Here is a 25,648-nt window from a genome sequence, read left to right as displayed (position 1 = left end):
CCCCTAAGCCGTTTCTTTCTTTCTTCTTAATGAACTGTGACCAACAAGCAAATTGAGGACTACATTTTGTAGCATTAACTTGGCCCTGTCTGACTTTCCATACAGCTTTCGAAATGTTGAAAACCACCAGACAACATCAGGCCAAATTCCACATAAAAACTGCCAACCAGTTTAGCAGCCCCATGCTTTGCTTCCTGTGTGGGAACAACATGACAAGATTTACCAGTTTTAAGTAGAACACCATGTAACCACTATGCGTTGGAGAGCTATCATGAGCAAAAACAATGATATGGCTAAATGGGTGAGGAAGACCACGTTTAAATATGTGGGCGATTACTACCCCACACTAAAAGTATGTCCTACTGAGAGAGCTGATATTAGACTATAAACCTTGAAATAACAAAGATGAAACGTGATGTCTGTCTCTGAATTCTAGCAAGAACCATCAGATGTTTTCTGAAGGTCAAAATCAACGCATTCTTATATGTGAACCAATCCCCACCCCAACCCCCAAGTGTGGTTATGGAAAAGATATTTTTTGGAAATGCTGAATAAATATAGCTGATATATCTTTACCAAAGAAAAAATATTGGAAAAGCCAACTGATGATACACTCACATGCACAGTACAATGGTGAATGTTTTTGTGTAGCTGCAGTGCAGATAACAACTTCTCCCTGGTGTCAAAGTTAGCAGCCTGGAACAAGTTAGGTCATCATGAGTCATTAAGATTTTATCAAGGGTTAACACCTTGATAAATGGGCAATGGCAGCTTTTGCAATTTTGTAAGTTCACAGTCACCAATCAAGCTCAAGTTTTTTCCAAACCCTTGAACATGAAAATACCAAGACTCACTTGGCCATTTTGATTCTGACAAACGGGAAGCATTAGGTTCCCTTTAAAAATGGGAACTTCTCTGACGACTGTAACTAAGGCAAAAGGAAGCTTGTAATCATTTTAACTAAACCATCCATGTCTCGTTAACGCCACACAACGTCTGCCACAATTACATGGTTTCACCAATGATTCTCTCTTTAACATACATGCATTTTATAACATCAGAGAAGCACAGACCTATTGTGCAAAACATGTCTACTGTGTTTGACTGGTCAGGCACATAAGCAATTATCCATATATGTGCTTGCCATCAGCATCAGCTGAGCGAGCTAGACGGCTTTTTGCACTCGGCTGCTCAATTAGGCTACCCAAGCTGCTGCTTTCTATAGAAATCCACATGTATTCAACAGCAGCTTGACAACAACTCAAGAATGTTCAAGGTGCAGGCCAACAACAAGCTTCCACGTCAATGTCAAACTCCCCAAGATCTGAAAATCAGGCAGCTAATCATGCTAGCCGGTGTCTCCCCTGCAAACGGGGTGGGATGCGCTCACAGCCCCGCATGTTGAATGATTTATAGCACGTCTTACCGTGGCTTTTGGGATCCACTGTAGCTAGCTCTGAAGCTAGCTAACCGGCCTGCCTGGAAAATAGTGGTCTTCACTCCTCTTTCCTCGGTGCTGGTGTCTATTCAACACCAATAAACCACATTCTGCCTGTCGATGCTTTTACTTAAACCCCTCTCCATCCTGATGCCCCCAGTCAATTGGACAGCTAGCAGGCGTGTGCGACTTGACATGAGTCAAGTGGCAGTCAGTTTAAGTGACAGCTAGCTAGACCGACGCCTGCCAGCTAACCTAGCAGCAGCGTCGACGTCCAGAGAAAATCAGCGGCTAGCTCTGGCTGCTGTTAGCACCAGCGCTAACTAAATAACGCAACGCCAGGAGCTGCCGGGGACGCTTTCAGTGGGAGGCTGGTGCATTCAAATGGACAGCTCCGCTCCGCTCAGCACTGTGCACTGGCATTACGATAATGTTGTCGGCGGATTTCATCAACAGTTCGTGTTATCCCCATTTTGCTCGACTCTCATCCGTTTTTGTTCAGGACTTCATGATGGCGGAGCGGGGCGGGAGCCGAGCGGAAAACGGAAGTTGCTCTTCTTCGACGCCTTTCAAACGAACACGTGAGGTGTAAATAGTATCCTCACGTGGCCGAGGAGGTTCGCAAAAACATAACTGAACTGGTAAGAGCAGCTCGCATTATTTATCAGGGTTCGTATAGTTAACTAATGTGGAAGCGTATTTCAGTCAAAATAAATAAAACAAAACAAAACTATGACCATAATTTAAATATTTAGGACAGGTATCTCAAAATTTCAGATTAGGAATCTCAGAATTAGACAGATAGAAAGGAACTTTATGAATCTACACTTGCTACGGCCGCAAAATGATCAGAAATAACAAGATAATTGTGGATATATTAGAAAACAATGAAAAAAATAAGGCGCAAAAATGCTAAAACCGCTAAAAACAATCAAAAGACATGTAAAAAGACAATAAAATAAAATAAAGCAAAAATAAAATATAGGCTAATAAAAGACCTGTCACAGTAATTATATGTACATAAAGTGCAATGTGATAATAATAATAATAATGGATTGGATTTATATAGCGCTTTTCAAGGCACCCAAAGCACTTTACAATGCCACTATGTGAGTGATTTCTCAGGTATTTATGTGCATATTGAACAGTCGGATTGCTTCCAGGACAAAGGACCTGTGTTGGTACTAGGTCCTACACAGTGGCTGTAACCGTCTACTGCTGAAGGAGCCACTCATGGCCTCCACAGGCTCATATAGGGGTGAGATGTCTTGTTCGTAATGGACATTAGCTTCGGCTAACATCCTCCTCTACTGATTCTAGAGGACTAAATGATTCCACAAAGCATCAAGTGGTATAAAAATCTCTTAGTAATGTCCCACATAAAAAACAAAACAAAAACAAGGCTAAATAAAATCAAGTTATATCTTTAAGACTGGAAGTAAAATTGCTTCAAAGTACTGTTTGAATTGTAGTAACTATTCTGAACTCCATCCATCTCCTTTGACTTACTTTAAATAAGGATCGCAGGGGCTCTGGGGCCTATCCCATTGATAATAGACTCTCAACATTCATTTTATGCAATTTAACTGTGAGAGTTTGGTAAGTTTTCCCTTCTTAAACTACTTGGACTTGTTCAGTAGTTTCAGTAGTAATTTCAGTTGTTTTAATGCTAATCTTTCTGCAGTCATCCTGTAAACAGCACGTGTACCATATGGGATACAAAACAAACGAATGAATGAATGAAATCTTTATTAATCAGGCAGACGCTGTAGAAATCTAAAGATAAAAGTTCATATTATATGTAAGACCAATTTTGTAAAGTTGCTCTTACAAATATAGATAAAATGTTTTAATATTAGCATGTATTAATGATTTGTAATAACACAAATAATCATCTGCGTCCAGAAAATGTTATTTCTGAAAAAAATGCATTGCAAAATTACATAAAAGTCCACTGTTGCTATAAATCAACCATCAACTCATGCTGACTGATTGTCAGCATTGCCTGAAACACACACAGCAAGTACGAGAAAACACCTTTGGTGCACGTATTTTTATATTGGCCTACATTATGTCCTTAAACATCTGCAGGCCAGCCTCATAAATAGATTACACAGTAGATTGCGTGTCCTCTTCGATGTGCTCCTTTGTGAAGGTGAGAAAAAATTAATAAATAAATGAGAGGATTTGATTCAGAAAACAATAATTAAGCTCTCTTAATAATTACATCATACATAGTGATGTAAGTATTTAAAGCTTAGCTCAGTGCATATTAATAAAGTTGTATTCTTTCCTTATCATAGTGGCCAGCATTTGGGATGACAGATCATTATGCAATCTTTATGGAGAAATTTCTGATGCTATAGCGTGATGAGATTGCGGGATTTTTCCAAAACTACTATATAATCCTTACTGAGAATTAAAAATGCTATATAGTGATGCTGTTGCATAACCTAACAGAAGGACAGACATGTCTAGCAGTGACCTACCAGCATCAGTAAGCCATTATTTAAAATCAAGACCAGTACATAGGCTACAATGTTTCAGGTATTTGTTACCAGTGTGTAGGGGTAGAGCTTATTCAGCGACTATTAAATGCGATTTTTTCCCCCCAAATCCCTTTTCACTTAAATGGATTTTGTTGTTTTCCTTCATTCAACCTGATTTGATTTCAGATGATGTCTGCACGCAGCGACACGTCATCGCAATCACACATATGGCTTGTTTGGCACGGCACTTGCTGTCTTAATCCACTCAGTATAATCTGTGTTGTGCATTTTCAGATGATATACACACACACACACACACACACACACACACACACACACACACACAAAAGAAATATTTTCCCCTAAACCTTTATGTATGTTGTGATTCTCAGAGGCTGGTCAGGCTGTAACACTCCCACAAAGAACTTTCTTATGAAAGGGTAACACAGCTGAGGGAGTCACACTTGTAGGATTCATAATTTAATTTTTGCTGTTTTTACAGCCTTTAGGCATCGTAAACCTGCTCTGGTTTTTATGTTATCCTGTGTTGAGCACATTGAGTTTCATGTAATGAAATGTACTATACGAATAAAATTGCCATTGCTATTACAAACGTGGCATTGATAGCATCTTGGTCTACTTATTAATCAAATAACATATTTTTCATCAGCCTACAGCTGATGTGAAGTTTCTCTCCCTCCTATAGTTTTTTCTAAATCAGGCTCTCTTCACCCATATACCTCCTGCCCTCCCCTCCACAGACATTTTTTCAGCAGCTGTGGATGTGATCTTGCATAACCCCTCAGCTGGCCCACCACTGCAACGACTGAGGAGAGGGTAAAAAAAAGGATGATAAATCATTATTGGTTCCTGTTGCATTGCCCAGCAGATTATGCTTCTTATGCAAACAGATTTCTGGTAAATTTACATAACAGGAAGGCATGCAAAGAGAAAATGGTCAGGAGAAGAGGACATGCACGCCACCGAGACCGTTTAGTGTTTCAGCTCATCTAAAAATATCAGACTAAACATTTACATGGTTTTGGTGGAACCCCCCCCCCCCCCCAAGCTGTTTAGATAAAGAGCTTCAGCAAACAAACTATCCAGCCATATTTGTCACTTATGGTGAAATTTTAACCGTTAAAGCTAGTGTATCATGTTTGATACACAAGGTTTTGTGGGTTCTTGAGACTTCTATATAATCAGTGTGATTTTTCTTCCCCCGAAGAACTAAAATAAATTGGAAAAAACATACCTGATGTAGATTATACAAATTACTCATATGTGGAATTTAATATTCTATTTAAAAAAAGAAGAACAAGAAACAAAATTCTCCCCACACGAAACCTGAAGATGTCGTGAACACTGTTAAATCACAATTAAAGTCATTTATGGGACATGTGAAGCAGGTTCAACACAGAGGAAAATGCTCTGAGCAGCAGCAGTAACTCTGGCAGCTTATTACTCAGCTTTGCTTATAAGTGTATTTTTCTGTTTTACAGTATTTGTGATTTTCTTTTGCAGCATAGCAAATATTATTGTTAGTTTAAGAATATTATACCTGCAATAGCAGTGTAGCTTTCCTACTTTGGGGTAGGTGTTCATGAACACAACGTGATATTTATTTAGTAAATGTTGGTCCCAAGGAGGATGAAGCAGGCTTTGTTGTTGGAGTATCTTGTAATTGACAGGGGGAAACTGATTTCTTCAACAATAAAAGAACAAAGAAAAGGAAAAAGAAACAAATGATGTTGTTATACCTATATATGAGATCTGCACATAACTAAACGTATAATTTAAAGAAAAGCCTCTATACTAGCCTTTGCAGTTAGCTGGTTTTCACATTTCCCTAACAAAGAAACGATCTCTGGTTCAGTCCCAGAAGGACACACAAATCCGTTTGGGGTTGTATCAGGATGTGCATGTGATGAAAAAACTCTGCCTGTCAAACTGGCAAAAAATGAAGACACACACACACACACACACACACACACACACACACAAAATGAACATAAAATAAAATGCTATTTTAAACCTCTGTGTTGACTATTAACCTCAAACACAGCCGTAAATCTCTTTCTTCATTCAAATGAAACAAATAGTCGTGCAGATTATCACACAGTGGGATAATAGCTGTAATCGGCCTCTGACTCTTTAATACTTCAAAAATCTGTTTCACTCTGATGTCTTTGAAAATAATCAGGGCTGGAACAACAGAGCGATGAGCCAAATGACCATCTATTCTTTTATTGTGTTACTGTCACGTGTTCTGCAGCACAAAATATAAATAAAGCCACAAAATCCAGAAACAATCAATGATCATAAACATGTAACTTTATTTGTAGTCTTTGATGAACACTGACTTTTGCTGCAAACTTCATATAAATTACCTGTTAGCGTCCTGATGAGAAGATTTTGCAGGATATAACTTTTTTTTTTACTTTCAGATATCAGTTTGTCCGAAGACATGTTTGTAGTTCTGTTTCAATTATGACATTTCCCCCAAAGTTACACTAAGAACACTGAAAAGCAAAATCCTGTTAAATTTAAAACATTTAAAGTGTTACAGGAATTTTAAGAAATACTTTAGATTCTGAAATGATTACAAATTAAAAGAGATTGCTACATTATTGTGTGGTGATTTTATGAGCCTGTTATTCACACAGAGGTGAGAGACCACTGTGACAGTTTTTATTAAAAATGAAACTTTTGCTGATTTCAAACGTAGATTTGTCACCAACATTTTTCAACTTAGAAAAGCAAATTGTAGATGTTTCTTCAGGTCCATGAAAGGTATTTAAACTAATAATAAATCATTAATTATGAGTATCTGACAAATAAACGGCTATAAAGTGCAGGTGTGAGTGATAGCCCTGGTTCTTTTATGCTGCACTTGAAACAGTTATTCACAATGATAGGCTCGTGTTGCATCTCCTGCATAAAACATGAGTGAGTAGAAGGACACTGTAATTACTTCAATGCATAGAAAAGCACCTCTTAGCTGACTTCATCATATCGCATATTTTCGGTCGGCTCTGGGCTCAGATACCAATAAAGTTTGTGATGTCACCACTCAGCAGGAAACCAGGGCATCATCTCTTTCATCCCTGATCCCGCTTTCCTCCGGTCACACCGCTGACTCCTCCCCCCACGTCTGGATGCAGCCACACACACCCTCATACAATTTCCAAGCATCCCGGCAGTCTGGGCACAAAGGGTCGCGACACACTGAGAGGCACAAGCTGTTGCGGTTAATCAGAGACAGCGCTCACACTGAGAAGACTAAGCAAGAGGAGGAAGGCAGGGTAGTTTTTGCACTGCACAGGTCAGCTGCAGGTCCTCAGCTCCAGAGAGCTTATTTATGATGCGTTTGGCTGACAAACAGAATTCATCTGAGGAAGGTAACATCTCTTTAAAACTTTTTTATTTAGAAGATGTCAGTAACCTGTAAAGTTTTTAAGAAATTTTAACAGTATATATAAATAACATGTTTATACTATTGCAAGAGTTTATTGGACTAATTATTGTGTGAACAGACCTTTTTTCAGCAGTAGTGTCTTCATAGCAAAACCCACCAAGCTCTACATCGTGTGTCAGTGATTTCCTGACATTTCATAAAAGTACATCTGTATTTCCTCTTGCAGAAATGAGCTTGGGGGCAGCGTGTATTTTCTTGCGGGGAGGGAAAAACATTGTAAGTATAAGCTGCAGGAATTTAATTATTGTTTTGATGGATTTTGCGCTGGAAATGTAAACTGCTATTGTGATTGTGTGATTGTGATAACTGCTGCATTCATAAGTAGTTAGAAAGCACCGTGTTTCTTCTTAATGTTCATATTATACTGAAGTTAAGCAATTATTATTTCTTTGTGCAGACAAGACAGCTGGCTGATGATGAGATTGATGGTAATATTTTTTGTTTTCTCATTTTTATGACTACGTCATTGTTTTTTACCTACATTTGTACACTTTGCACATTTCATTTTATGATTTGATTTTTTTTACTTTAAACCTCTGCAGAGCTGCGTGATGCATTCAATGAGTTTGATAAAGACAAGGACGGGCTGATCAGCTGTAAGGACCTGGGCAACCTGATGAGGACAATGGGTTATATGCCCACTGAGATGGAGCTGATCGAGCTGAGTCAAAATATCAACATGAACCGTGAGTCCTTAAAAAAGTGTTTGTTTAAAAGTTGAATTCGTTGAGGAATCCCATAGTTAGCGGCTGTTTTCATTGCTTTAATCTAGATTTGATGAGAGACAGAAAAGCCCACAGACATGTCGAACCTTTTTTCCCCTCTAGTCGGTGGCAGAGTCGACTTTGACGACTTTGTGGAGTTGATGGCCCCGAAACTGCTGGCAGAGACGTCTGGAATGATCGGTATGAAGGAGCTGAAAGACGCCTTCAAAGAGGTGAGAGTAAAGAGCTTTTTCTGAAACTTTCCAGCCACCTGCGTTCTAGACTGCCAGATGGCGATCATTATCATCACGGCTGTGATTAAAAGCTGCTCTCTGCTGTTTGCTGCCTCTTGTTAGTTTGACATGGACGGAGATGGAGAGATCACAACGGAGGAGCTGCGATCAGCCATGATAAAGCTGATGGGAGAGCACATGAGCCGGAGAGAAATCGATGCCATAGTGAAAGAGGCCGATGACAACGGGGATGGCACCGTAGATTTTGAAGGTACAGACTGTCTTTCGCCTACATCAGTAAAGAGTAACAGTGCAGTGAAGTGAAGCAACTGATCCTCGTCTTCTTCTCCTTTGCAGAATTTGTCAGAATGATGTCCCATCAATGACAGTCGAGGACAAGGCCAGTCAGGAACATTCATTTGCACCTCTGCAAACACGCACTAACACTGAAGTTGTTCTTTTCTGGGCTTGCAAATGTTAAAATTAGATGCTCAAAACAAGCAATATCAGACTGATCTCAGAGCAGATTTTATAGCTATGCAAAGAATTACAATTTGTAATGATTTTTCAAGCACAAGAGTGCTAAAAAAACAAAACTCTGTTGTTATGTTTCATCATATATACCAGGGATGTCAAACTCATTTAGTTCACTTTGATCCTAGTGGGCAGTGGAAAGAAGTCTAAGTATATATTTAATCACTGAAATATCTTAAAATAAGAAAAAGAAGTCCAAGTATGTCTCAGTGTTTCCACATGATAAAGAAATAATGCTGTAGTAAATGAAAGAAACCCTTCAGCATCTCTTTGGGCTTAGATTGTGAGGAATAACTGTGTAAGATTACAGAAAAAATCAGAAAGTTCCTGTTACTTCACACCTTTTTTGTGGACTTATTGTAAAAAACTGAAACTTCTATTTCTTCTGTAACCTTTCTGTGTTTAATTGTTTACCTATTACTTAATTACTTTGGTATAGAATGAATGGGCACGAGGAAAGTCTTCATCAGCAGGAAAAAACTCCAAAACTTGTTACAAAACATTAAAAGTCCAAAAATGTATGCATATCTTCCAAAGGCATCTCGTGGACCAGATTGTAGTCTTTGCCAGGCCCACTCTGGCCCCTGGGCCTCATGTTTGACAACCCTGATATAGACTGTATACAGTGGAAGTTTGTTGAAATGGAATTGTTTTTATATTTGTATTATTATTAAATTATTCTTACCATTTAAACAATGTTACAACAAAGCAGGATGTAAAGTTAAGTCACTACTGTACTGTACATTATTAACCTGAGCTGGTTGTATTAGGTAATCTGTAACTAACTTCCAACAAGTGAAGCAGTAACATGGATCTGCCTTTTCTTTGGCAAAGCACAAAATAAAACATCTGATCTGAACATCCGAAACGGATTCAGGAGTATCTGTGGAACAAGAAAGTTCTACGTGTCTGCCTGAAAGGAACCCAAAGATTCATTTAGGTGTAGACCATATTGTCCTTGTGACTTCTTGCATTCCAGTAACGTGCAGTCATTTCACTCCAGAAAGAAGTGATTTAAACATGAAAAAGTTTAGGGACTCTGCTCTGCTAGGATTGAGTAAAAACTTTGGAAGGACACTAAGAAACTATGTCACTGAAAAGAGGCAGAAATGTGGGATTTTGTGACTGATGCATAACAGATTTAAAGGTATTAAGAGCAACAAAAAAAACCTCCCCCAAAACAAAAAAAAGAGGTTCATGTCCCAGAACGTGTCCTTTTAGAGAGACAGTCTGAGCCATTATTTGAGGTTAATACTCTCTGTAAGTTGGGAACTTCACAGAAATATGGACATAAAACACAGAGAGGAGCTTAAAAGTATTAAAGAGTATTATAACCCCATATCCATTAAAAAAAGAAAGGAAAAGAAAGGTTGAGTGAAATTTGAGGCACGTGAACACTTTTTTTTTTTTTTTTTACCTGTGGACTGATTCATTCTTGCAGTTGGTGATCAGTAATTGTGTCATACCGATCCACAGTGTGCGCAGCTGGGATTAAATATTGGGGCTGAATTCAGGGATGTGCCACGGGACAAGCTGTACTGTCACATTCGGGGAACACCAGCCAGGCAGATGTTGCTGCACGACAAACTGGGCACAGCATCAAACAGACAGACAGATGGGGCATGAGGACTTATGCTCCCAATGAACAAAAGTGAACCTAATTACTAAACACACATCTGTGAATGGTGCTCCACAGAGAGAGTGTTCGCTCTGCTGGTATGCTTAATGGATAAGTAACAAAATATCTGGTCTTTTATTACAATTATTATTATTACTTTTATTTTGAAATGATTGTTCTTCTATGTGGATTGGGACTCAGACACTGAAACAAAAAAAGTGACAAGATTTCACTGCTATTAATGGCACACTAATGTAAGTGAGGGTGTTTAAAGAGGAGGGTGGGGGGCATATTTAACCTTACGGGTGTAGTGCCAAGCGAGGGTTGATGAGTCCAGAGGAAGAATCTGATGATGTAATGCTCACTGGCTGGCCTTTGCCCTGATCCTTCCTGATCCCTCTAACATCCAGCATCAACCTTTATTGCATTAATCCTCAGTAATCTCTCTCTTGGTTGCTCTCAGACTCAACTCTGATGTAGCCTCTATACCCAATGACTTCTTCTCAGCCAGACACATAAAAAAAAACAACCCTTACCATTTTAACTTATTGCACTGATAGCCCCTTCCCCAGGCAGATTTCATTTGGTTAGCTTTAATCTTTCTGAGAAGAGTCGGATGCACTGCGGGGTATCTGCTGCTGGAGCACCTGCCCTGTGAGAGTAAATACAGCTTATCAAAGTCATCCAGTTGTTGCTTGCTCACATTAATCTGTGAATTTGTTTTGTAACATTGAGTACAGACAATATTGCATAACACCAGCGCTATAAACATCGGGAAGCTCGTTGTTGAAAAACACTAAGCCGAACCGTAACGACTTGAGAAATATTGTTTTTCTTAACTGATTCTTTGGGATGCTCAAATCCCAAAGATTTGGGATTTGAACAATGAAATAACAATGAAATGTTGTTATTTCATTATTTCACTGCTACAAATACTTCTACAAATACTGTTGCTATTTGCACTACCTTAACGGAAAAAGAAAGGACTGAGTGGGACAGGAGAAGTGAGTGATGAGGGAATTCTGTGCGTCTCAGTCTTACTGATGTGCGACCTGTAATAAAGAGATCAGTAAGCTGCTTCACCTTCAGCTAATTAACTTCCTTTTGGCCTCTGTTTGAAAAATGTGCACAAGTTGTGTTCCTTTAAATGAATACTGTAGCTGAACAGTGAGCCACTTGTGAATCTTTCAATGCGTCTGTTGTTTTCTTTTTCTTTGGTGGCCAGCGTTATATTTTTTATGCTGTAGCGTACTGGGACACCACAGCTGATTTCCGTAAGACCGTCTTAAGGAAATCACCTTCTGTCCTCTCAGTGCTGAGGAAACTTGTCAGCATAATGGACACGGCCTCTAATCTTGCATCAGAGTCACACCAGAGCGCCTTCAGGTGTAGACCAATAAGACATGCGGTGAACTAAAGGTGACACAGGAGGTCTTTGCAATCAGCGTCCAACAATCTCTGCAGCACTGAAACCAATTATAGAAGAGATGTACACAAATGCCAAACAGAGGACAATAAAAAGGGGAGTAAAACGTACACCAGTCACTCTTTCCCACAAAATCCAAACCAAACCAAATATATAACCAAATTTTCCCGAGTTCAACAAAGTCTTGATAATACTGTTTATTTTATTCATCGATGCAGATTCCTGAATATTAAAACCACCTTTCTTCAAATTTTATGAAGGATATGTGAAACTTTAAAAAGTAAAAAAAATAAAAGGACATTTACAAAGCTCTGTTTCTATTTTTTATTATTTATTTATTTCATTTGGGCTGAATTAATATCACTTGTAATTATGTTAATATCATTCATTGTTATTCTCTATTTTCCTCTTTGTATTGTTGCACATGCGCTCAGTCCTTTCTATATTTAAGTTGTAGTTTCTGTGTCGATGGCGCAATGGCCAGTTTTTGGGTGATAAATAAAAAAGAAGAAGAAGAAAGTAACCATATATGTTAAATTAAACTTACTTTATAATGCTTACTATAACTAATTTATACTGCTAAGTTTATAAGTTATATGTATATGTCCTCATGGTCAAGACGAAAGACATAACTTGACCCCATAAATAAATAAATAAATAAATAAAGCCATTCATTAAGTAAAAAAAAAACAAAAAACCAACTGTTGCGGACGGAAGCCGAAAAGGGACATCGTGCGAGTTCTGCAGTAAGTACAGCCTCTGCCACTACACCAGAATATATTTAGCTAAAAACTGAAAACCATCGTGTTATTAGTTTCCATCCGTCAGAAACAAGCGACGGTAAGTTGCCTCGTGCATATATTTACATGCTGGTGTGTTGACGCTAAAGGACGGTTTACTGTGGCAGCTAAAGGCAGCTAACTAGCTCTGCTGTTAGCTGCACGCTTGGCAGCTGTCACAACTCAAAGCTGCTGGTTTTAAGTCTATGAATAAGGTTTATAATAATCATAAAGTGCAGGTATGTGGCTTTTACTAAATGATTTGCTCCGGACTAAAAAAAATGTACGCTTAAGAGTTGTAGCCGTCTGTTTGCATTTGTTGCTAACTGTTCTGATTTAACTTTGGATGGAGTCTTTAAGCGAGGCAAAAACAGCATGTGTATCCATGTGGAAATGGGCAGGTGGAAATGCGTATAAAACCATACAAAACCGATCACTGGATTAAGTTAATTAATCCAATTAATTAAGTTAATTTTTCCTTTTAAAAATGTCAGACATTCAGTGCATGTGAGATCTGAAGGTGTCAGTGTGAGCAGCACAGGCTGGGACTGAGAATAGACTCAGAATAGACAGGACATCTAATCATTTGAAGAGGAAATCAGTAGAATCCTCATGGCCTACCTGTGGAGGTATAGAGATTACAAAGAGGGACATGGAGGGATAAAGATGACACCATGAAGACACGAGAAAAAGAAAAATATAGAAGATGCAGCTGCCAGGCAGTAGGAGAAGAGGAAGACCACCGAGAAGATTCATGGATGTAGTGAAGGAGGTCGTGTAGATGAGGATTTTAGAGATAGGGTGAGATGGAGGCAGATGATCCACTGTGGTGAACGCCTAAAGTGGACAGTGGAACGAAGAAGAAGATGATAGCTCAGCAGTTGTTAGTTTCAGTCTTGTACAAAAACCTGCAGTCACATATGAATCTGTGAATGTCTAACATTTATGATTATTTAGTTATTTCTTTTTGTCCACACAGATCTCCCCTGATGTTGACTGGATGTAGAAATCTCGCTTGGACATTTTTCTCGCTCACCAGTAGAAGGCTTTGGACTAGACAGAGTTTTAAGTCCCGAGCTGCTCTCTGCTCTTCAGCCTTTTCATCCGTCCTTCATTCTCTTCCTTCATCTACCCACAGTCATCACATCCTGCCTAGCAGACAGAGCTCAGCTCGCCTTCCTCCGTCTGTTAATTTCTCCTCAGTTCATTCGTCCGGTCTGATGGAATTAAAGGAAGTCCTGCAGGTTTTGGAGCAGCTTGCTCCGCTGTCGCTTGCCGAGTCTTGGGATAATGTCGGCTTGCTGGTGGAGCCGAGCAAACCTCGGCCCGTTAAGACCATTCTGCTGACCAACGACCTCACAGATGCCGTCATGGAGGAAGCAGTGGCTGTGAGCTGCGATCTCATTATTTCGTATCACCCGCCATTGTTTCGGCCAATCAAGCGTCTGGTTCAGAAAGACTGGAAGCAGCGGCTGGCTGTGCGGGCCGTGGAGGTCGGCATAGCGGTCTTTTCCCCTCACACTTCATGGGATTGCGTGAAAGGAGGCGTGAACGACTGGCTGGTTGGAGGACTTGGTGAGAAGTCTCTCTGAATGTAAAATGTGATGCTCGCACTTAAATCATTAGATATGAACACGATGCTTATTCACTGACCTTCATTTCATCCCCACTGCTTTTTTTCTTTGTCGCATCAGGCAGCGGTCAGGTGTCGGTGTTGAGTCAGGTTCTCGGCGCCGCCTCCCACAGTCACAAACTGGAATTCACGGTCAGAAGCGCAGAGGAACTAAACATGATCATGGAGGAGCTGAAGGCTTGTGACGGTGGAACGACCCTACAGCATTCAGGCAGCAGGTTGTGTTCAGACATCACCGATTAGCAACAAGCTTTAAATTAAAACCATTTTGGTAGTTTTGTCATATATGTGTTACTTTTGATTTATTTCTTACAAACACACATTATTGTAATTTGCGTTTAGCTTTAATCAAAGCTGGAAATCACCCGCAGACACTTGAAGCCATCACAGGTAATCCAAAGCTGCTTTTGGACTGTAACTATTACCAAAGATTTGTTTCAGTTTGCATTCGGACCACTTACAGAAACTTCAAATGTATATATTATACATTTTATGTCTGAGGGGTTGAAAGTAAGGCTGTGTTTAGCCCCTTTTCCCAACTAAAACCAAAATGTCATTATTATGGTAAACATCAGGTAGTATGGCACTACGAGTATGGATGCTCGAAGGCCTTAAAATAATTGGATATTCTATCACTGAAAGCGTATTTCTAAGGCTGTAGAAACTGTAGAGGACTGATACTTTATCTACAGTTTCTCATGCATAAAGCACATAATATCCTTTTAAAACTAAGTCGGGTGAATAATTTTACACATACTAAAGTTTGAATATGGGGAAAAAGAAAAATGAACAACATTTTGATCCAACTTTAGTCTGATTTTTTTCCCCCTCCTATATAAGACACCATATTCAAAATCAAAATCTTTTTTTCTTGTTTTAGAAATAATAATATATCCAAACTTAATGATGGATTTCTCTTCTTCCTCCTTGCATATATTTTCAGATTTTTCTTTGTTTTTTTTCCCTCTTCTTTTTAAGCCTTGCTTTAACAGCTGTTGTTTGCGTGGCTAATGCTTTACTGATGTTAATGTCACCTTTGTTTAGTGGTCGTTCGGTTTATGTGTTTGACACTCACACCCGGACCAATCACAGTACACTTACATCACTCAAAGTGCCTTTTAAGTTGGGAAAGAAGCTTTTCTGTAGTTGTAAATCATGGATTAAACATGGAACAAAGAGTCTGAAAGAACCTCAGCACAGTCAGAAACCAATGTTTTCAAAATTCATGTCTCAGTTATCGAGACATGACAGTTATGTAATGGATGTAAATCGTACACTTGATGTTATTAAGCCTTTTGTTTCTTTGTACTGGTAAATAACAGTTCATGTCTCTTCATATTAGACCAGACAGCAGTGGTATCCATGTAAGCGTAACCTGTTGTGACTCAGCGCTGACCCCGAGTGTCCAGGCTCTGTTAGGACACGGCACTCCCAGCCAGTCTCTCACCATCGTAAAGTTAGAAAAGGTGCGGGCTGTTACAGGAATCTGAAGAAAAAGTTCCTGACTATTGTTATGATTAACTTGTTCTGTTCGCATTAGTAACACTTCATCTTTTCTTTAGCCCCCTCTCCTGGGCCACGGCCAAGGCCGATGCAGCGTTTTGGACCAGCCAGTGACTGTCGGAGCAGCCGTCCAAAAACTGAAATCTCACCTGGGTTTGAGTCACCTCCGTTTGGCTCTGGGCTGGGGGCAGACGCTGGGTGAGAGACGAGTGGACACACACAAATCTGTCACTAAATTAGAATAGTTCAATTATAACACGCTCACATTTAATTTCTACCACGGTTGCAGTAAGGGTAGAAACGTAGATGGAGGTTCAAGAATTTCCACCCATTAGCTCTGCACTCTTTTTTTTCTTATATTAAGTGGGCTTAAACGTGTAGTTCAATATCATTACACTGACAGAAAGGGCAGTTTTGCTCGTTCGGTCCACTTAAGATCAAAGTGGGCTGCAAGTGGCCCATGATGTCAAATTAGTTGGACATCCCTGCAGTAGAAGGTCATGGAGGACATGAGTTCATAAACACTGGTCACTCTGGTCAGTTTGGGAGTCTTTCACAGTCGTTTACGCTCACATGCACAGAAAATTTAAATTCACTGATAATCTGAATGAGCAGAACAACAAGCTGGAGCACCCAGAGGAACAGAGAGAGCATGCAACTCCACACAGAAAGAAGAAAAGTCATGTCCCTGTTCTGTTTTTCCTTCCCCAGAGTCCTCTGTGTACACTGTGGCTGTATGTGCTGGGTCAGGGGTCTCAGTACTGAATGGAGTCAAGGCAGACCTCTATGTCACAGGTAACAAACATTTAATTTTATTAGTTTAAATATCACTAAAACGTCTTCGTATCACAACGCTTGCAGACATAATTATGCCCCTTTTTCAGGGGAGATGTCCCACCATGAAGTGCTGGATGCTGTGGCAAAAGGAACCAGCGTGATCCTCAGTGACCACAGCAACAGCGAGCGGGGTTACCTGGCTGTGTTCAGGGAGAGACTAGCCGTGCGCCTGCCCGATAGCGTAACAGTGGTCCTGTCGAAGGCTGACAGAGACCCTCTGGAGGTCGTTTGACTGACTCTTGATTGGAAGTCACAGTAGTTTTTCTGAAAGATGACTTTTTACTACAGATATGTGTGACATTTTGGCAACCCCCCCGGAGTTTAACATGCAGGCTCTTTACGTAAGGCTATCCACTGGCTGTGCCTTGAAAATATTGTTAAATGTTGTTGTATTTATCATGTCTCTCTGGAAGGGTCTTAATAAAATGGGCTGTGGTTGATCAAAATGTGCTGTTGGCGTGTGGAATAAGACAAAATATCATCAGCTAACAAATGCAGTGCGAGCCGAAGATAAAACAAGTAATCTGTAATCTTAATGCATGCAGCTCCTACATGCAGACGACACATTGTGTGTTTTAATCCCGATGATGTGACCTTTGCTTCCATGCCGAGAGGAATTTCAGCATCCGCAAGTTTTTTTTTTTTTCCTAAAATGAATAGTTTCTGCTTCCTGCACAGAGAGAAGGTAATCCTCATGGGATTAAAATGTTTGCTGTTGCTGTATAAACGTGGATATTGGACCCCACCTGCTCCACAGGAGACATCAGCACCAGCCTGAGCCAGCTATGAAGATTCAAAGCTGCAATTCAAGGATTTTTTTTAATGTATCTCATAACTTGTGAAAGATAAATGAAAGTGACAGGTTCTTCTCAACAAGATGACCTTTTAACCTCTGAACAAACATGGATGGAAATCAAACGATTTAGCACATACATGTCAAAGAGCAGGCCTTTGGTATTGCTTCAGTGCACGTACTCCTGCCCCACTGCTGAGGCTTAAAAACAAAAACAAAACTAGTAACAGTCCTCATTATTGACTTTTACAGAGTCTTACGCCTGCACCACCTATGACACACCTGTTCTTTCATAAAAACATTAGGAGGCATCACACACTTCGCTGCCCCCCCGTCAGGGTAGTGGCTTTTCTCTCAGTGTGGTGTTCACACCTCCGCTTCCTTTCAGTCCTCAGCAGCTTTTATCCCTAACAACACACAAATGGAGAAGGAAAACAGCTAGAACAACGCGTATACTTCGCTCCTGTAAACCGACTCCAGCTGTCACTTTTATAGTGCAAGCAGGTAGGTCTGAGGCCTGTCAGCTTGAAAGTTTCCTTCTCCCACTGAGCCCTACGAGGTGGATAAATATACTGCAGGGCATCATCCACAGTGAGGCAAAGCTGCAGAGTGTAATTTGCTTTAAAGTCTCTATTTGATTTATATTTGAAAGTCTGTTTGTTGAGTCTGTTGGTTAATAAGTCTAATGAAACTCAGCAGCAGCCTGTTGAACTAAAGTTTCTTGTGACAACTTTCTGTGATCTTTACCAAGTCAGGGAGTTGAAACTGATTCAGGAAAAGCAGAATGAGGACTGCTGCATGCAAGAAAAAAATGCTGATATAAAATGATACTGTATTTTTACTTTAAAGTAAAATTTAGAGTAAAATATTTCACTTTTATACTTTGCTTCTGCACACCATCACAGTGGAGTGACTTAAGTGCAGACATCTTTAGATGATGGGCTTAAAATGAGCATTAACTGTTTCGAAATTATGATAAAAAAAAAACAGTCCTTCATTTTTCAGAGACTCATAAGTAATTGGATAAAATGATATAATGTTAAATTTAAGGATTATTATTCATGCTTGGATAAAAATCTTTTGCAGTTGCCAAGAAATGCTGCGTTTCCTCACTTGAGACATTTTGCTAGGCCTTTTCAGTCTTCAGTTGCTGCTTGTTTGTGGGAGTGAAAAGCATGATGGGTTGGGTTGAGATCAGGTGATTGACTTGAGCGCTGAGGAATAGCCCATTTCTTTGTCTCAAAGATCTCTTGGTTTGCTTCAGCAGTTTGCTTTGGGTCTTTGAAGTGCTGTTCAGCAGTTCTGCAGCATGTGGCTGAATCTGAGCAGACCGTACACTTCTTAATTTATCCTGCTATTCCAAACAGCAGTCATATCATCAAGAAACACCGGTGACCTGGTTCTACTGGCAGCCAAATTATACCAATACCATAATAATAATGCCATAATACTGCCTCCAGCATGTTTGACAGCTAATGCGGTATGCTTCAGATCATCAGCTGTTAAATGTTCCCATTATTCTGGCACAAGTTCATAGTGTTTTCATCTGTTCAAAGAGGGGTTTTTGTTTTGTTTTGCCCAACTGTGCAGACTCTTTTAGGCACTTTCTGGCAAAGTCCAGTCCGGCCTTCTTGTTCTTGAGTGTAACAAGTGGTTTGCACCTTCTTGCAAACCCTTTATTTTTCCATTCATGAAGGCTTCTCTTCTCCAGAGTATCCTTGACTTGGTGTTCATTTACTTGCTGTCAAGTTGCTTTTCTTATGATTCCTCCACTCCTCATGTTTTGCTGCTCTGATAAATAATTTTGTTTTTCCAATCTAATGACGGGCTCCACCGACATCTCTTTGGGGCTCAGCTTTAAAATTACAGCGAAAAGCTAAAAAAATTCAAAAATTTTGAATCCACATCAGCTATAATTATTTTTTGTGTTTAAATTGCAAGGAAAAGGGCCTCACCTGGTCATGAAACTGCTTATCAATCAATTGTCCGATTTTGACCATTTGAAAATGAAGGGCTGTTTATAAAAATGACCATAACTCCTAAACAGTTGATGCAAAACTTGTACAAATCCTTGAATTAAAGCTGAAAGTCACATTTGAATCATTTAAACTCGTCTGCAGAGGTGTTCAGAGGCAAAACTACAAAAATTATTAAACAAATTATGGTTACTCCATTTTTTACTCCTTAAATCCTGTGCAGACCATTCCTATTAATGATTATTTAATCCAAACACATTTACTTTTTCTTGCAAATGAGTGTAATGACCCTGTGGTACAGCTACATTTACATGCCTGCTTAACAAATGTCAGTCACAAAAAAAATCAGGACACTGTGAATCAGTTTGAACGGGTCCATTGTTTTGGGCGCATAATCCCTAAATACAAACTTGCATATAAACACTTAGACAGTCACACTTGTCTAGTGGCCAAACTGCAGCCACTGGCCAAACTGTCGCCCTCCTCCACCTAAACTCAGGGTCTGACTCCCTGCTGAGACAGCCTAACAGGCAGCCTGCTGGGAGGAAGAAACATGTCATCAAGTCATCAGAAAGCCCCAGGGGACCAAGCAATAAACTCCTTTAATGTATAAGAAGTTTTGCATTTCCAAGAACTATTCATTAGAGAAAATTAAGAAAGTTAAAAAAATAGCTAGATGAAAACTATGTATAAATTATTCTGCATTTACATCAATAAATGCAAAAAACAACAAAAGTAAATAGTTACTAATTATAATAAAATAAAAAATTACTTATTTTCTCCTGCATGCATTACTGTGCCAATGCCTTGAACCACCAGACTTCCATGTAGGTTTTAAATTGGTGTTGAGAATCTCTGAAAGTCTTTCAAAGCTTTTCTTTGCACTTTAGCTTTTTTGGGGTCATTTTTCGTCCAGTCCTTGTACCTGACCATATTCAGATGAATGCCTCTTTACACTGATTAATGAATTGTTTAAGCATACAAAAAAAAGGCGTCTAAAGAGCTATTAGTCAAAACCTTGGCATATCTTAGCAAGGTGTGCAGTGTTTCCTTAAAATAATAGCAGTGAGCGTCTACAGACATCTGCAAAACAAGGTGGAGGATCTGTCATGGATTGGGGCTGCATTTCCATCAATGGTGTTGGAGATCTTTTAAAAATTAATGGCACTGCAAAAAAGTACAGTGAGATTATGAGCGACAGTGCAAAACCATCTGGACTGCATCTGATTGGCAGCATCTTTGTTTTTCAGCATGACAACAATCTCAACTACACTGACGATGCAGTAAAAACATGCTTGGACAGAAAAAAAACATCAGTTCAATTCAGTTCAGTATTATTTATATAGTGCCAAATCACAACAACAGTTTCCTCAAAATATGTAATACTGTAAGATAAAGATGTTATAATAATTAGCCATAGATTGACCATAGATTACTGAAGCAGTGAGGGATCATCTTAACAGAGAACAGAACATAAGGCAGCCATCATCCAAAGAAGCGCTCCGAATTTTCTTCAAAAACCTTGAGAAGTATTCCTGAAGAGTACTTCAAGGAATTACAAGAAGGCTTCCCAAGACAATTCAGTCTGTGTTAAAGAATAAAGGTGGTCATACCAAATATCAGCTTTCAAACTGATTATAGAATTGTCAAAATTCTGTTTTTTTCTTATATACTACGTTTTCATGCATGTTTGTATGTTTTAATCAATTGCTGGATCTATTTCCCATTTTCCCAACAAAATATAAAGAAGGGGTAGACTGTTGTATTGGACTGTGCTTGATGCATTAATGCATGTTCTTGTTGATGGTTGTGATTTAGCATATTTGACCTTCCATGCATCCATAGTTAGATAGTTTACAGATTTGCGTGTAAAATAAATGATCTTCAGTGCACTGAGTAAGTAAAAGAATAAAGGAAAGTAAATCACAATCAGTGTTTTCAGATATTGAGATAAACCCTGATTTCCTCCAATGTGATGAGTGTTGTTTGTTTTCTTTGTTGGAACAGAAATGAGAATTGAGGGTAAAGGGAGGAGAGACAGGGAGGCAAATAAAACTCTATGTGAAAATGGGCCCATTTGGCCATAGGTGTGAAGTCCCACTCACCTATTTAAGAGAGCTCGTCAGCCCTGTGGGCTCTGACGGAAAAAGGACAGCCGATGGTTAAGAGCGCGAGTCAGAAGTTGAGTGAAAAACTCTCTAGTTGCAGCTACTTTTTTGTTATAGAAAGCAGAGAAAAATCTGTACGAGGAACAGGAGAGAGCAAAAGGAGCTGAAGAAATGTTAATTTGGATCCGGTGAAGAGGACGAATAAAGAGACAAAGACAGACAAGAAGGACTATGCTGAGCATGGAGATGTTCCCTGGTTTGACTCTGGGACCACAAAGGATTGGAGACTGCTTTTACAGAGGTGAGAGGGACTGAATGCATTCATGTTTAAGCAATAAACATAAACAGATGTCTTATTTTATACTGTTGATTGTACATTAAGGAATAAATGTTTTCATAAATCAGAACCATTTTAATTTCTCACTTTTTAGGTCCTTAGAAAATGACAAAACAAATATATTAATGCCCTACAGCAAAGACAAAGGCATGATGGGGCCTTTAATGCAGCAGCCAAACCAGAAATACTACATTAAAAAACGTTTGCACTGAAAGTTCCAGTTAAGTGCTGAAGACACAATTTACTCTTTAAACCTTTTTTTGTACACCTGAAAATACATGAAAGTGGTTTTTAGATCAGATGGAAAAGACTGAATGAAACTTAGTGATTCAGTAGTTTGTACAAGTAATTAAATATATTTAATTTAAGTATACATTTAAAATATGGCTCCATATTTGCTTCACTTTCACCAGTTAAATAAAGTTTTTTTCCTTGGATTTGTTCTTTCCCACAGAGCGGGAGGCACCTGTGCATATACCGCTGTTCCCTCCGGCATGCGAAGCAGCCGCCAAAGCTCTGCCTCCAAGGCTGCTGGCTCCTCCTCCTGCTCCCGTCTCCAATGAGGCTGCAACCACAACCCCGAAAGATGAGGTGAAGATGGAGCTGGAGAACTCGTCTTTATGGAAGCAATTCAGCTCGGTGGGGACAGAGATGATCATCACAAAGAAGGGCAGGTGAGAGATTACATCTGTATTACTCCCCTTATCCCCTAGCCCTTATTTGTGGGGTGTAGCAATTTATCCCAGACAAACCCCAAAGTCATATCACGACCCATCTTGGGGAAATAAATTTACTTTTCATTAAGTCGTGGCCTCCTAAATGGGTCGTAGCAGTCTACCATCTCTTCTAACTTTATACTCCTCTGTTTTTAATGTTTTCATCCCATCTTGCCTTCATCAGTTTTAGTTCTTCCCTAATTCCTTCTCATTTACTGTTTTCTGTGACCTTTGGTGTCCTGAACCTATTTCATTTTGTTTTTTTAGACGGATGTTTCCTGGTTTGAAGTTGAAGCTGTCGGGCCTGAATCCATCACTCCGTTATATCCTCCTCCTGGATATTGTTCCCGTTGACAACTCCCGTTATCGTTTCCAAGGTGGCGGGTGGCAAGCTGTTGGAGCTGCAGAGGCGAGGCTACCAGACCGGGTGTTCATCCACCCAGATTCTCCTGCCACAGGTGCCCACTGGCAGAGCCGCACCATGTCATTTCACTACGCCAAGCTCACAAACAACACCCTGGACACACAGGGACATGTACGTAATGCACATGAACAGGCCTAGCGGAGATACAGCACATAACCTTCAGTGGTGCATGTTGAGTTAAGCCTTTTTCTTCTATTCAAAGATCATCCTACACTCTCTGCATCGATACCAGCCCAGAATTCATGTGATAGAAGCCCGGGATGTACTGAGGTGGGGTGGAGGGCAGCACTCCTTTGTTTTCCCCGAGACCCAGTTTATCACCGTCACCGCCTACCAGAACAGCAAGGTACCGTTATTTTCTGCTCTGACTGCGAGTTTTGTGTTACCAAACAGACTCACAGAGACACTCATTCATTTGATATATAAGAGATTCTTTGTAACATTAAGAACATGATTTCAAACAACAGATGTAATGTAATATTAAATGTGTTTTGTGTTTATTTTCAGATCACTGAGCTTAAGATCAACTCCAACCCTTTTGCTAAAGGCTTCCGTGAAGACGGCATGAACAGCAAAAAGTAATTCCCAACACAAGCAGCAAAAACTCACAGTCTACATTCATCTGTTGTTGTGCAGGATCTAAATGCCTTTTTTCTTTATAGACAAAGAGATGCGAGACAGAAACGCAAAATTGCCGTCTTGACAGAAACTTTAGATATAGGTAAGGGGGAAAACCAGATTTATGGCACGTTAAGTAACTTAATTTAAAAATGAATGTAATGTATTTCTCATTTTGAAACATTTCCACTTGTCTGCCATCAGTGAACTGTGATCCATGCGACTCCACTGAGCTCCTGCAGCAGGCCCCAGTAACCGGTGCAGACCTGCAGGCCCTCGCTCTGGCCTCTCTGCCTGCACTGCCCGAAACCTCCTGTGGGTTCAGACCAGGGGACACCTCCTATCAGGACACTTTGGTCCCGGAGCAGTCACTGGACCTCGGCCAGGAGTTTATGGCATCCCAGATGTCTGACATCAGCATCACATTGGCCAGTGGCATACAAGAGCTGCCAGGAAGCGAGAGGGCAAATAGTATGATTGAAAGGTAGGAGGCAGAGGAATGTAATTGATATTAGCATGATTCACATTGATAGACTATACAAAGAATAATGTTTTATATTTTTAGTTTATATTCTTCTTTACATAACCTAACCTAGCAATGTCAAATTTTCTGGTTCAGTCTTACTGCTAGGAGATGTGTGGTTTACACACATCTCTAATGGCTGATTATTATTATTTTCAGAAATTACGACACTAAATTGATTCAAGCTCTCATTTCCTTTCTCCTCCACAGATCAGACACAATGGCTGAGGCAGCCTACACCTCCAGCTTCCCTGCTGCTCAAGCCAGCTCCTCCTCTTTCCCCTCTGCTCCGCTCCCTCAGTCATCCTCCTCCTTCCCCTCCCATCCTGCCTCTGACCCCTCGGACAGATCTGATCCTCAGCCCTCCATCCCTCCTATCAACTATCCCTCCCTTCTGTCATCTTCCCCCGCACTCTCTTCCACCTCCAACACTCCCTCGCTGCAGCAGACCTCCTTCACCTTCCCCACTCCGCCCCCTTCCAGCTCCACCTCCCCACAACCACTCCTTTCGTCATCATCCTCCCCTTCCTCTTCCTCAAACAACTACCATGCAGTCCCAGACACCATCAGCCCCCACACTTCTACTGATGCCTCTTTTCATGCCCCGTCGTCCACCACATGTCCGTCAGATCTCCAGGACCAAGTAGCTGTTCATTCTCTGCTCACCCAGCCTGGCCAGCAGCTACAGGCCGGACCTCTCGCCACTGATTCACCCAGTGATCAAAGCTCTGCAGCGTTTATGTATCAAAATATTGTGCCAACAAATCCCAGCCCCACTCTGAGCACTGCTCAGCCTTTCCCCTGTCAAAACCAACCACCAGCTCCAGTTCTGTCTTGCTCCTTACCCATGCATGCTTCTTCCACATCTTTTGCTCCTCCATCTATTCCCCCACAGATGCAAAATCTGCCTTTTTCCCATGTATCTCCCAGCCCGGCCCACCCTGCCCTCCACCTCCCAAATCTGACCCACCAAGCTCAAGCTCCTTCACTTGCTCCAGCTACTGCATTTCCTCCCTCTTCTTTCCCTTACCCACCATCCACCCTTCCTCATCCTCCTTTTCAACCCTCCTCTTGCTTGGCTGTTGCTTCTTCTTTCCAGCAGTCCGTCACCCCTGCTGCCACACTGCCGCCAGTAGCACACAATCCTTGTACATCATCTTCTACGCCCTCATATCCTGCTGTTGAAATTGGTGCAGTGCCTCCCTTCAATCCTGCACCACCTTATCGTCCAGAGATGGTACGGCACCACCCATCTCTTCTCCCACAGCTGGATCCATCACTTCCCCCTTCTGCCCCTAACCCAGCCCTCTACCCCACCTTTAAATCCTACCCTCTCCGGCTATGTCAGGACCCTCACCCCTCCCTCTCAATCCCATTCAGGCACTTGTACAGGCAACAACATGGCCACTCACTCTCACAGGGGTCCTACCTGGAAATGAGCACAAGACCAATGTTTTGAAATATGGTATTTTTATATGGAT

At 40.5% G+C, this 25,648-nt stretch overlaps 4 protein-coding genes across 7 annotated transcripts in view; 3 read left to right on the top strand and 1 right to left on the bottom strand.

Annotated features, from left to right (window-relative positions):
• Positions 1-2,005, bottom strand: part of taok2b (TAO kinase 2b) — a 31,589-nt gene extending 29,584 nt beyond the window's left edge. The window contains exon 1 of one of the 2 annotated variants that reach the window (XM_086303532.1): positions 1,427-2,005. The gene's annotated coding sequence lies outside the window, so the exon portion shown is untranslated. The remainder of the gene's footprint in view (positions 1-1,426) is intronic. The other variant, XM_086303531.1, reaches the window with a different exon arrangement.
• A 5,110-nt stretch (positions 2,006-7,115) lies between these two features.
• On the top strand, positions 7,116-9,735 carry cabp5a (calcium binding protein 5a). The gene is made up of 7 exons (XM_086303530.1): positions 7,116-7,328; positions 7,572-7,621; positions 7,803-7,833; positions 7,948-8,091; positions 8,233-8,342; positions 8,466-8,613; positions 8,700-9,735. Exons 1-7 carry the CDS (start codon positions 7,289-7,291, stop codon positions 8,726-8,728), a joined length of 552 nt encoding a protein of 183 aa, XP_086159656.1. The 5' UTR covers positions 7,116-7,288; the 3' UTR covers positions 8,729-9,735.
• A 2,781-nt stretch (positions 9,736-12,516) lies between these two features.
• Positions 12,517-17,130, top strand: nif3l1 (NIF3 NGG1 interacting factor 3-like 1 (S. cerevisiae)). Of its 3 annotated transcripts, none has more exons than XM_086303528.1 (7): positions 12,517-12,666; positions 13,679-14,274; positions 14,394-14,550; positions 15,675-15,798; positions 15,895-16,033; positions 16,547-16,630; positions 16,720-17,130. In XM_086303528.1, exons 2-7 carry the CDS (start codon positions 13,689-13,691, stop codon positions 16,902-16,904), a joined length of 1,275 nt encoding a protein of 424 aa, XP_086159654.1. In that variant the 5' UTR covers positions 12,517-12,666; positions 13,679-13,688; the 3' UTR covers positions 16,905-17,130. The 3 variants fall into 3 exon arrangements, with proteins under 3 accessions (XP_086159654.1, XP_086159653.1, XP_086159655.1); XM_086303527.1 differs by having other exon boundaries at positions 12,645-12,760; XM_086303529.1 differs by lacking the exon at positions 12,517-12,666 and adding an exon at positions 12,803-12,938.
• Positions 17,131-21,780: 4,650 nt separating this feature from the next.
• tbx6 (T-box transcription factor 6) lies at positions 21,781-25,626 on the top strand. The gene is made up of 8 exons (XM_086304766.1): positions 21,781-21,850; positions 22,341-22,560; positions 22,870-23,137; positions 23,229-23,372; positions 23,534-23,604; positions 23,689-23,747; positions 23,849-24,128; positions 24,378-25,626. The coding sequence occupies exons 1-8, from the start codon at positions 21,781-21,783 to the stop codon at positions 25,624-25,626; spliced, it is 2,361 nt and encodes a 786-aa protein (XP_086160892.1).
• Positions 25,627-25,648: the final 22 nt, after the last annotated feature.

This window comes from Aulonocara sp. 'chitande type north' Nkhata Bay, linkage group LG8, assembly GCF_057382095.1.
Source record: "Aulonocara sp. 'chitande type north' Nkhata Bay isolate Kocher_YH1m ecotype deep benthic linkage group LG8, A_spYH_male_GT1.1, whole genome shotgun sequence".
In the NCBI taxonomy this organism is placed as follows: Eukaryota; Metazoa; Chordata; class Actinopteri; order Cichliformes; family Cichlidae; genus Aulonocara; species Aulonocara sp. 'chitande type north' Nkhata Bay.
This window is presented reverse-complemented; position numbering and strand designations above follow the sequence as displayed.

Excerpts from the sequence above, each read along its gene's own strand:
- cabp5a (XM_086303530.1), top strand. The coding sequence starts at position 7,289 with ATGATGCGTTTGGCTGACAAACAGAATTCATCTGAGGAAG. Across the intron at positions 7,329-7,571 it reads ACAGAATTCATCTGAGGAAG|AAATGAGCTTGGGGGCAGCG; the intron begins GTAACATCTCTT and ends TTCCTCTTGCAG. Across the intron at positions 8,614-8,699 it reads TGGCACCGTAGATTTTGAAG|AATTTGTCAGAATGATGTCC; the intron begins GTACAGACTGTC and ends TCTCCTTTGCAG.
- nif3l1 (XM_086303528.1), top strand. The coding sequence starts at position 13,689 with ATGTTGACTGGATGTAGAAATCTCGCTTGGACATTTTTCTCGCTCACC. Across the intron at positions 15,799-15,894 it reads CCATCGTAAAGTTAGAAAAG|CCCCCTCTCCTGGGCCACGG; the intron begins GTGCGGGCTGTT and ends TCTTTTCTTTAG. Across the intron at positions 16,034-16,546 it reads GGGCTGGGGGCAGACGCTGG|AGTCCTCTGTGTACACTGTG; the intron begins GTGAGAGACGAG and ends TTCCTTCCCCAG.
- tbx6 (XM_086304766.1), top strand. The coding sequence starts at position 21,781 with ATGCTGAGCATGGAGATGTTCCCTGGTTTGACTCTGGGACCACAAAGG. Across the intron at positions 21,851-22,340 it reads TGGAGACTGCTTTTACAGAG|AGCGGGAGGCACCTGTGCAT; the intron begins GTGAGAGGGACT and ends TCTTTCCCACAG. Across the intron at positions 23,138-23,228 it reads CCCTGGACACACAGGGACAT|ATCATCCTACACTCTCTGCA; the intron begins GTACGTAATGCA and ends TTCTATTCAAAG.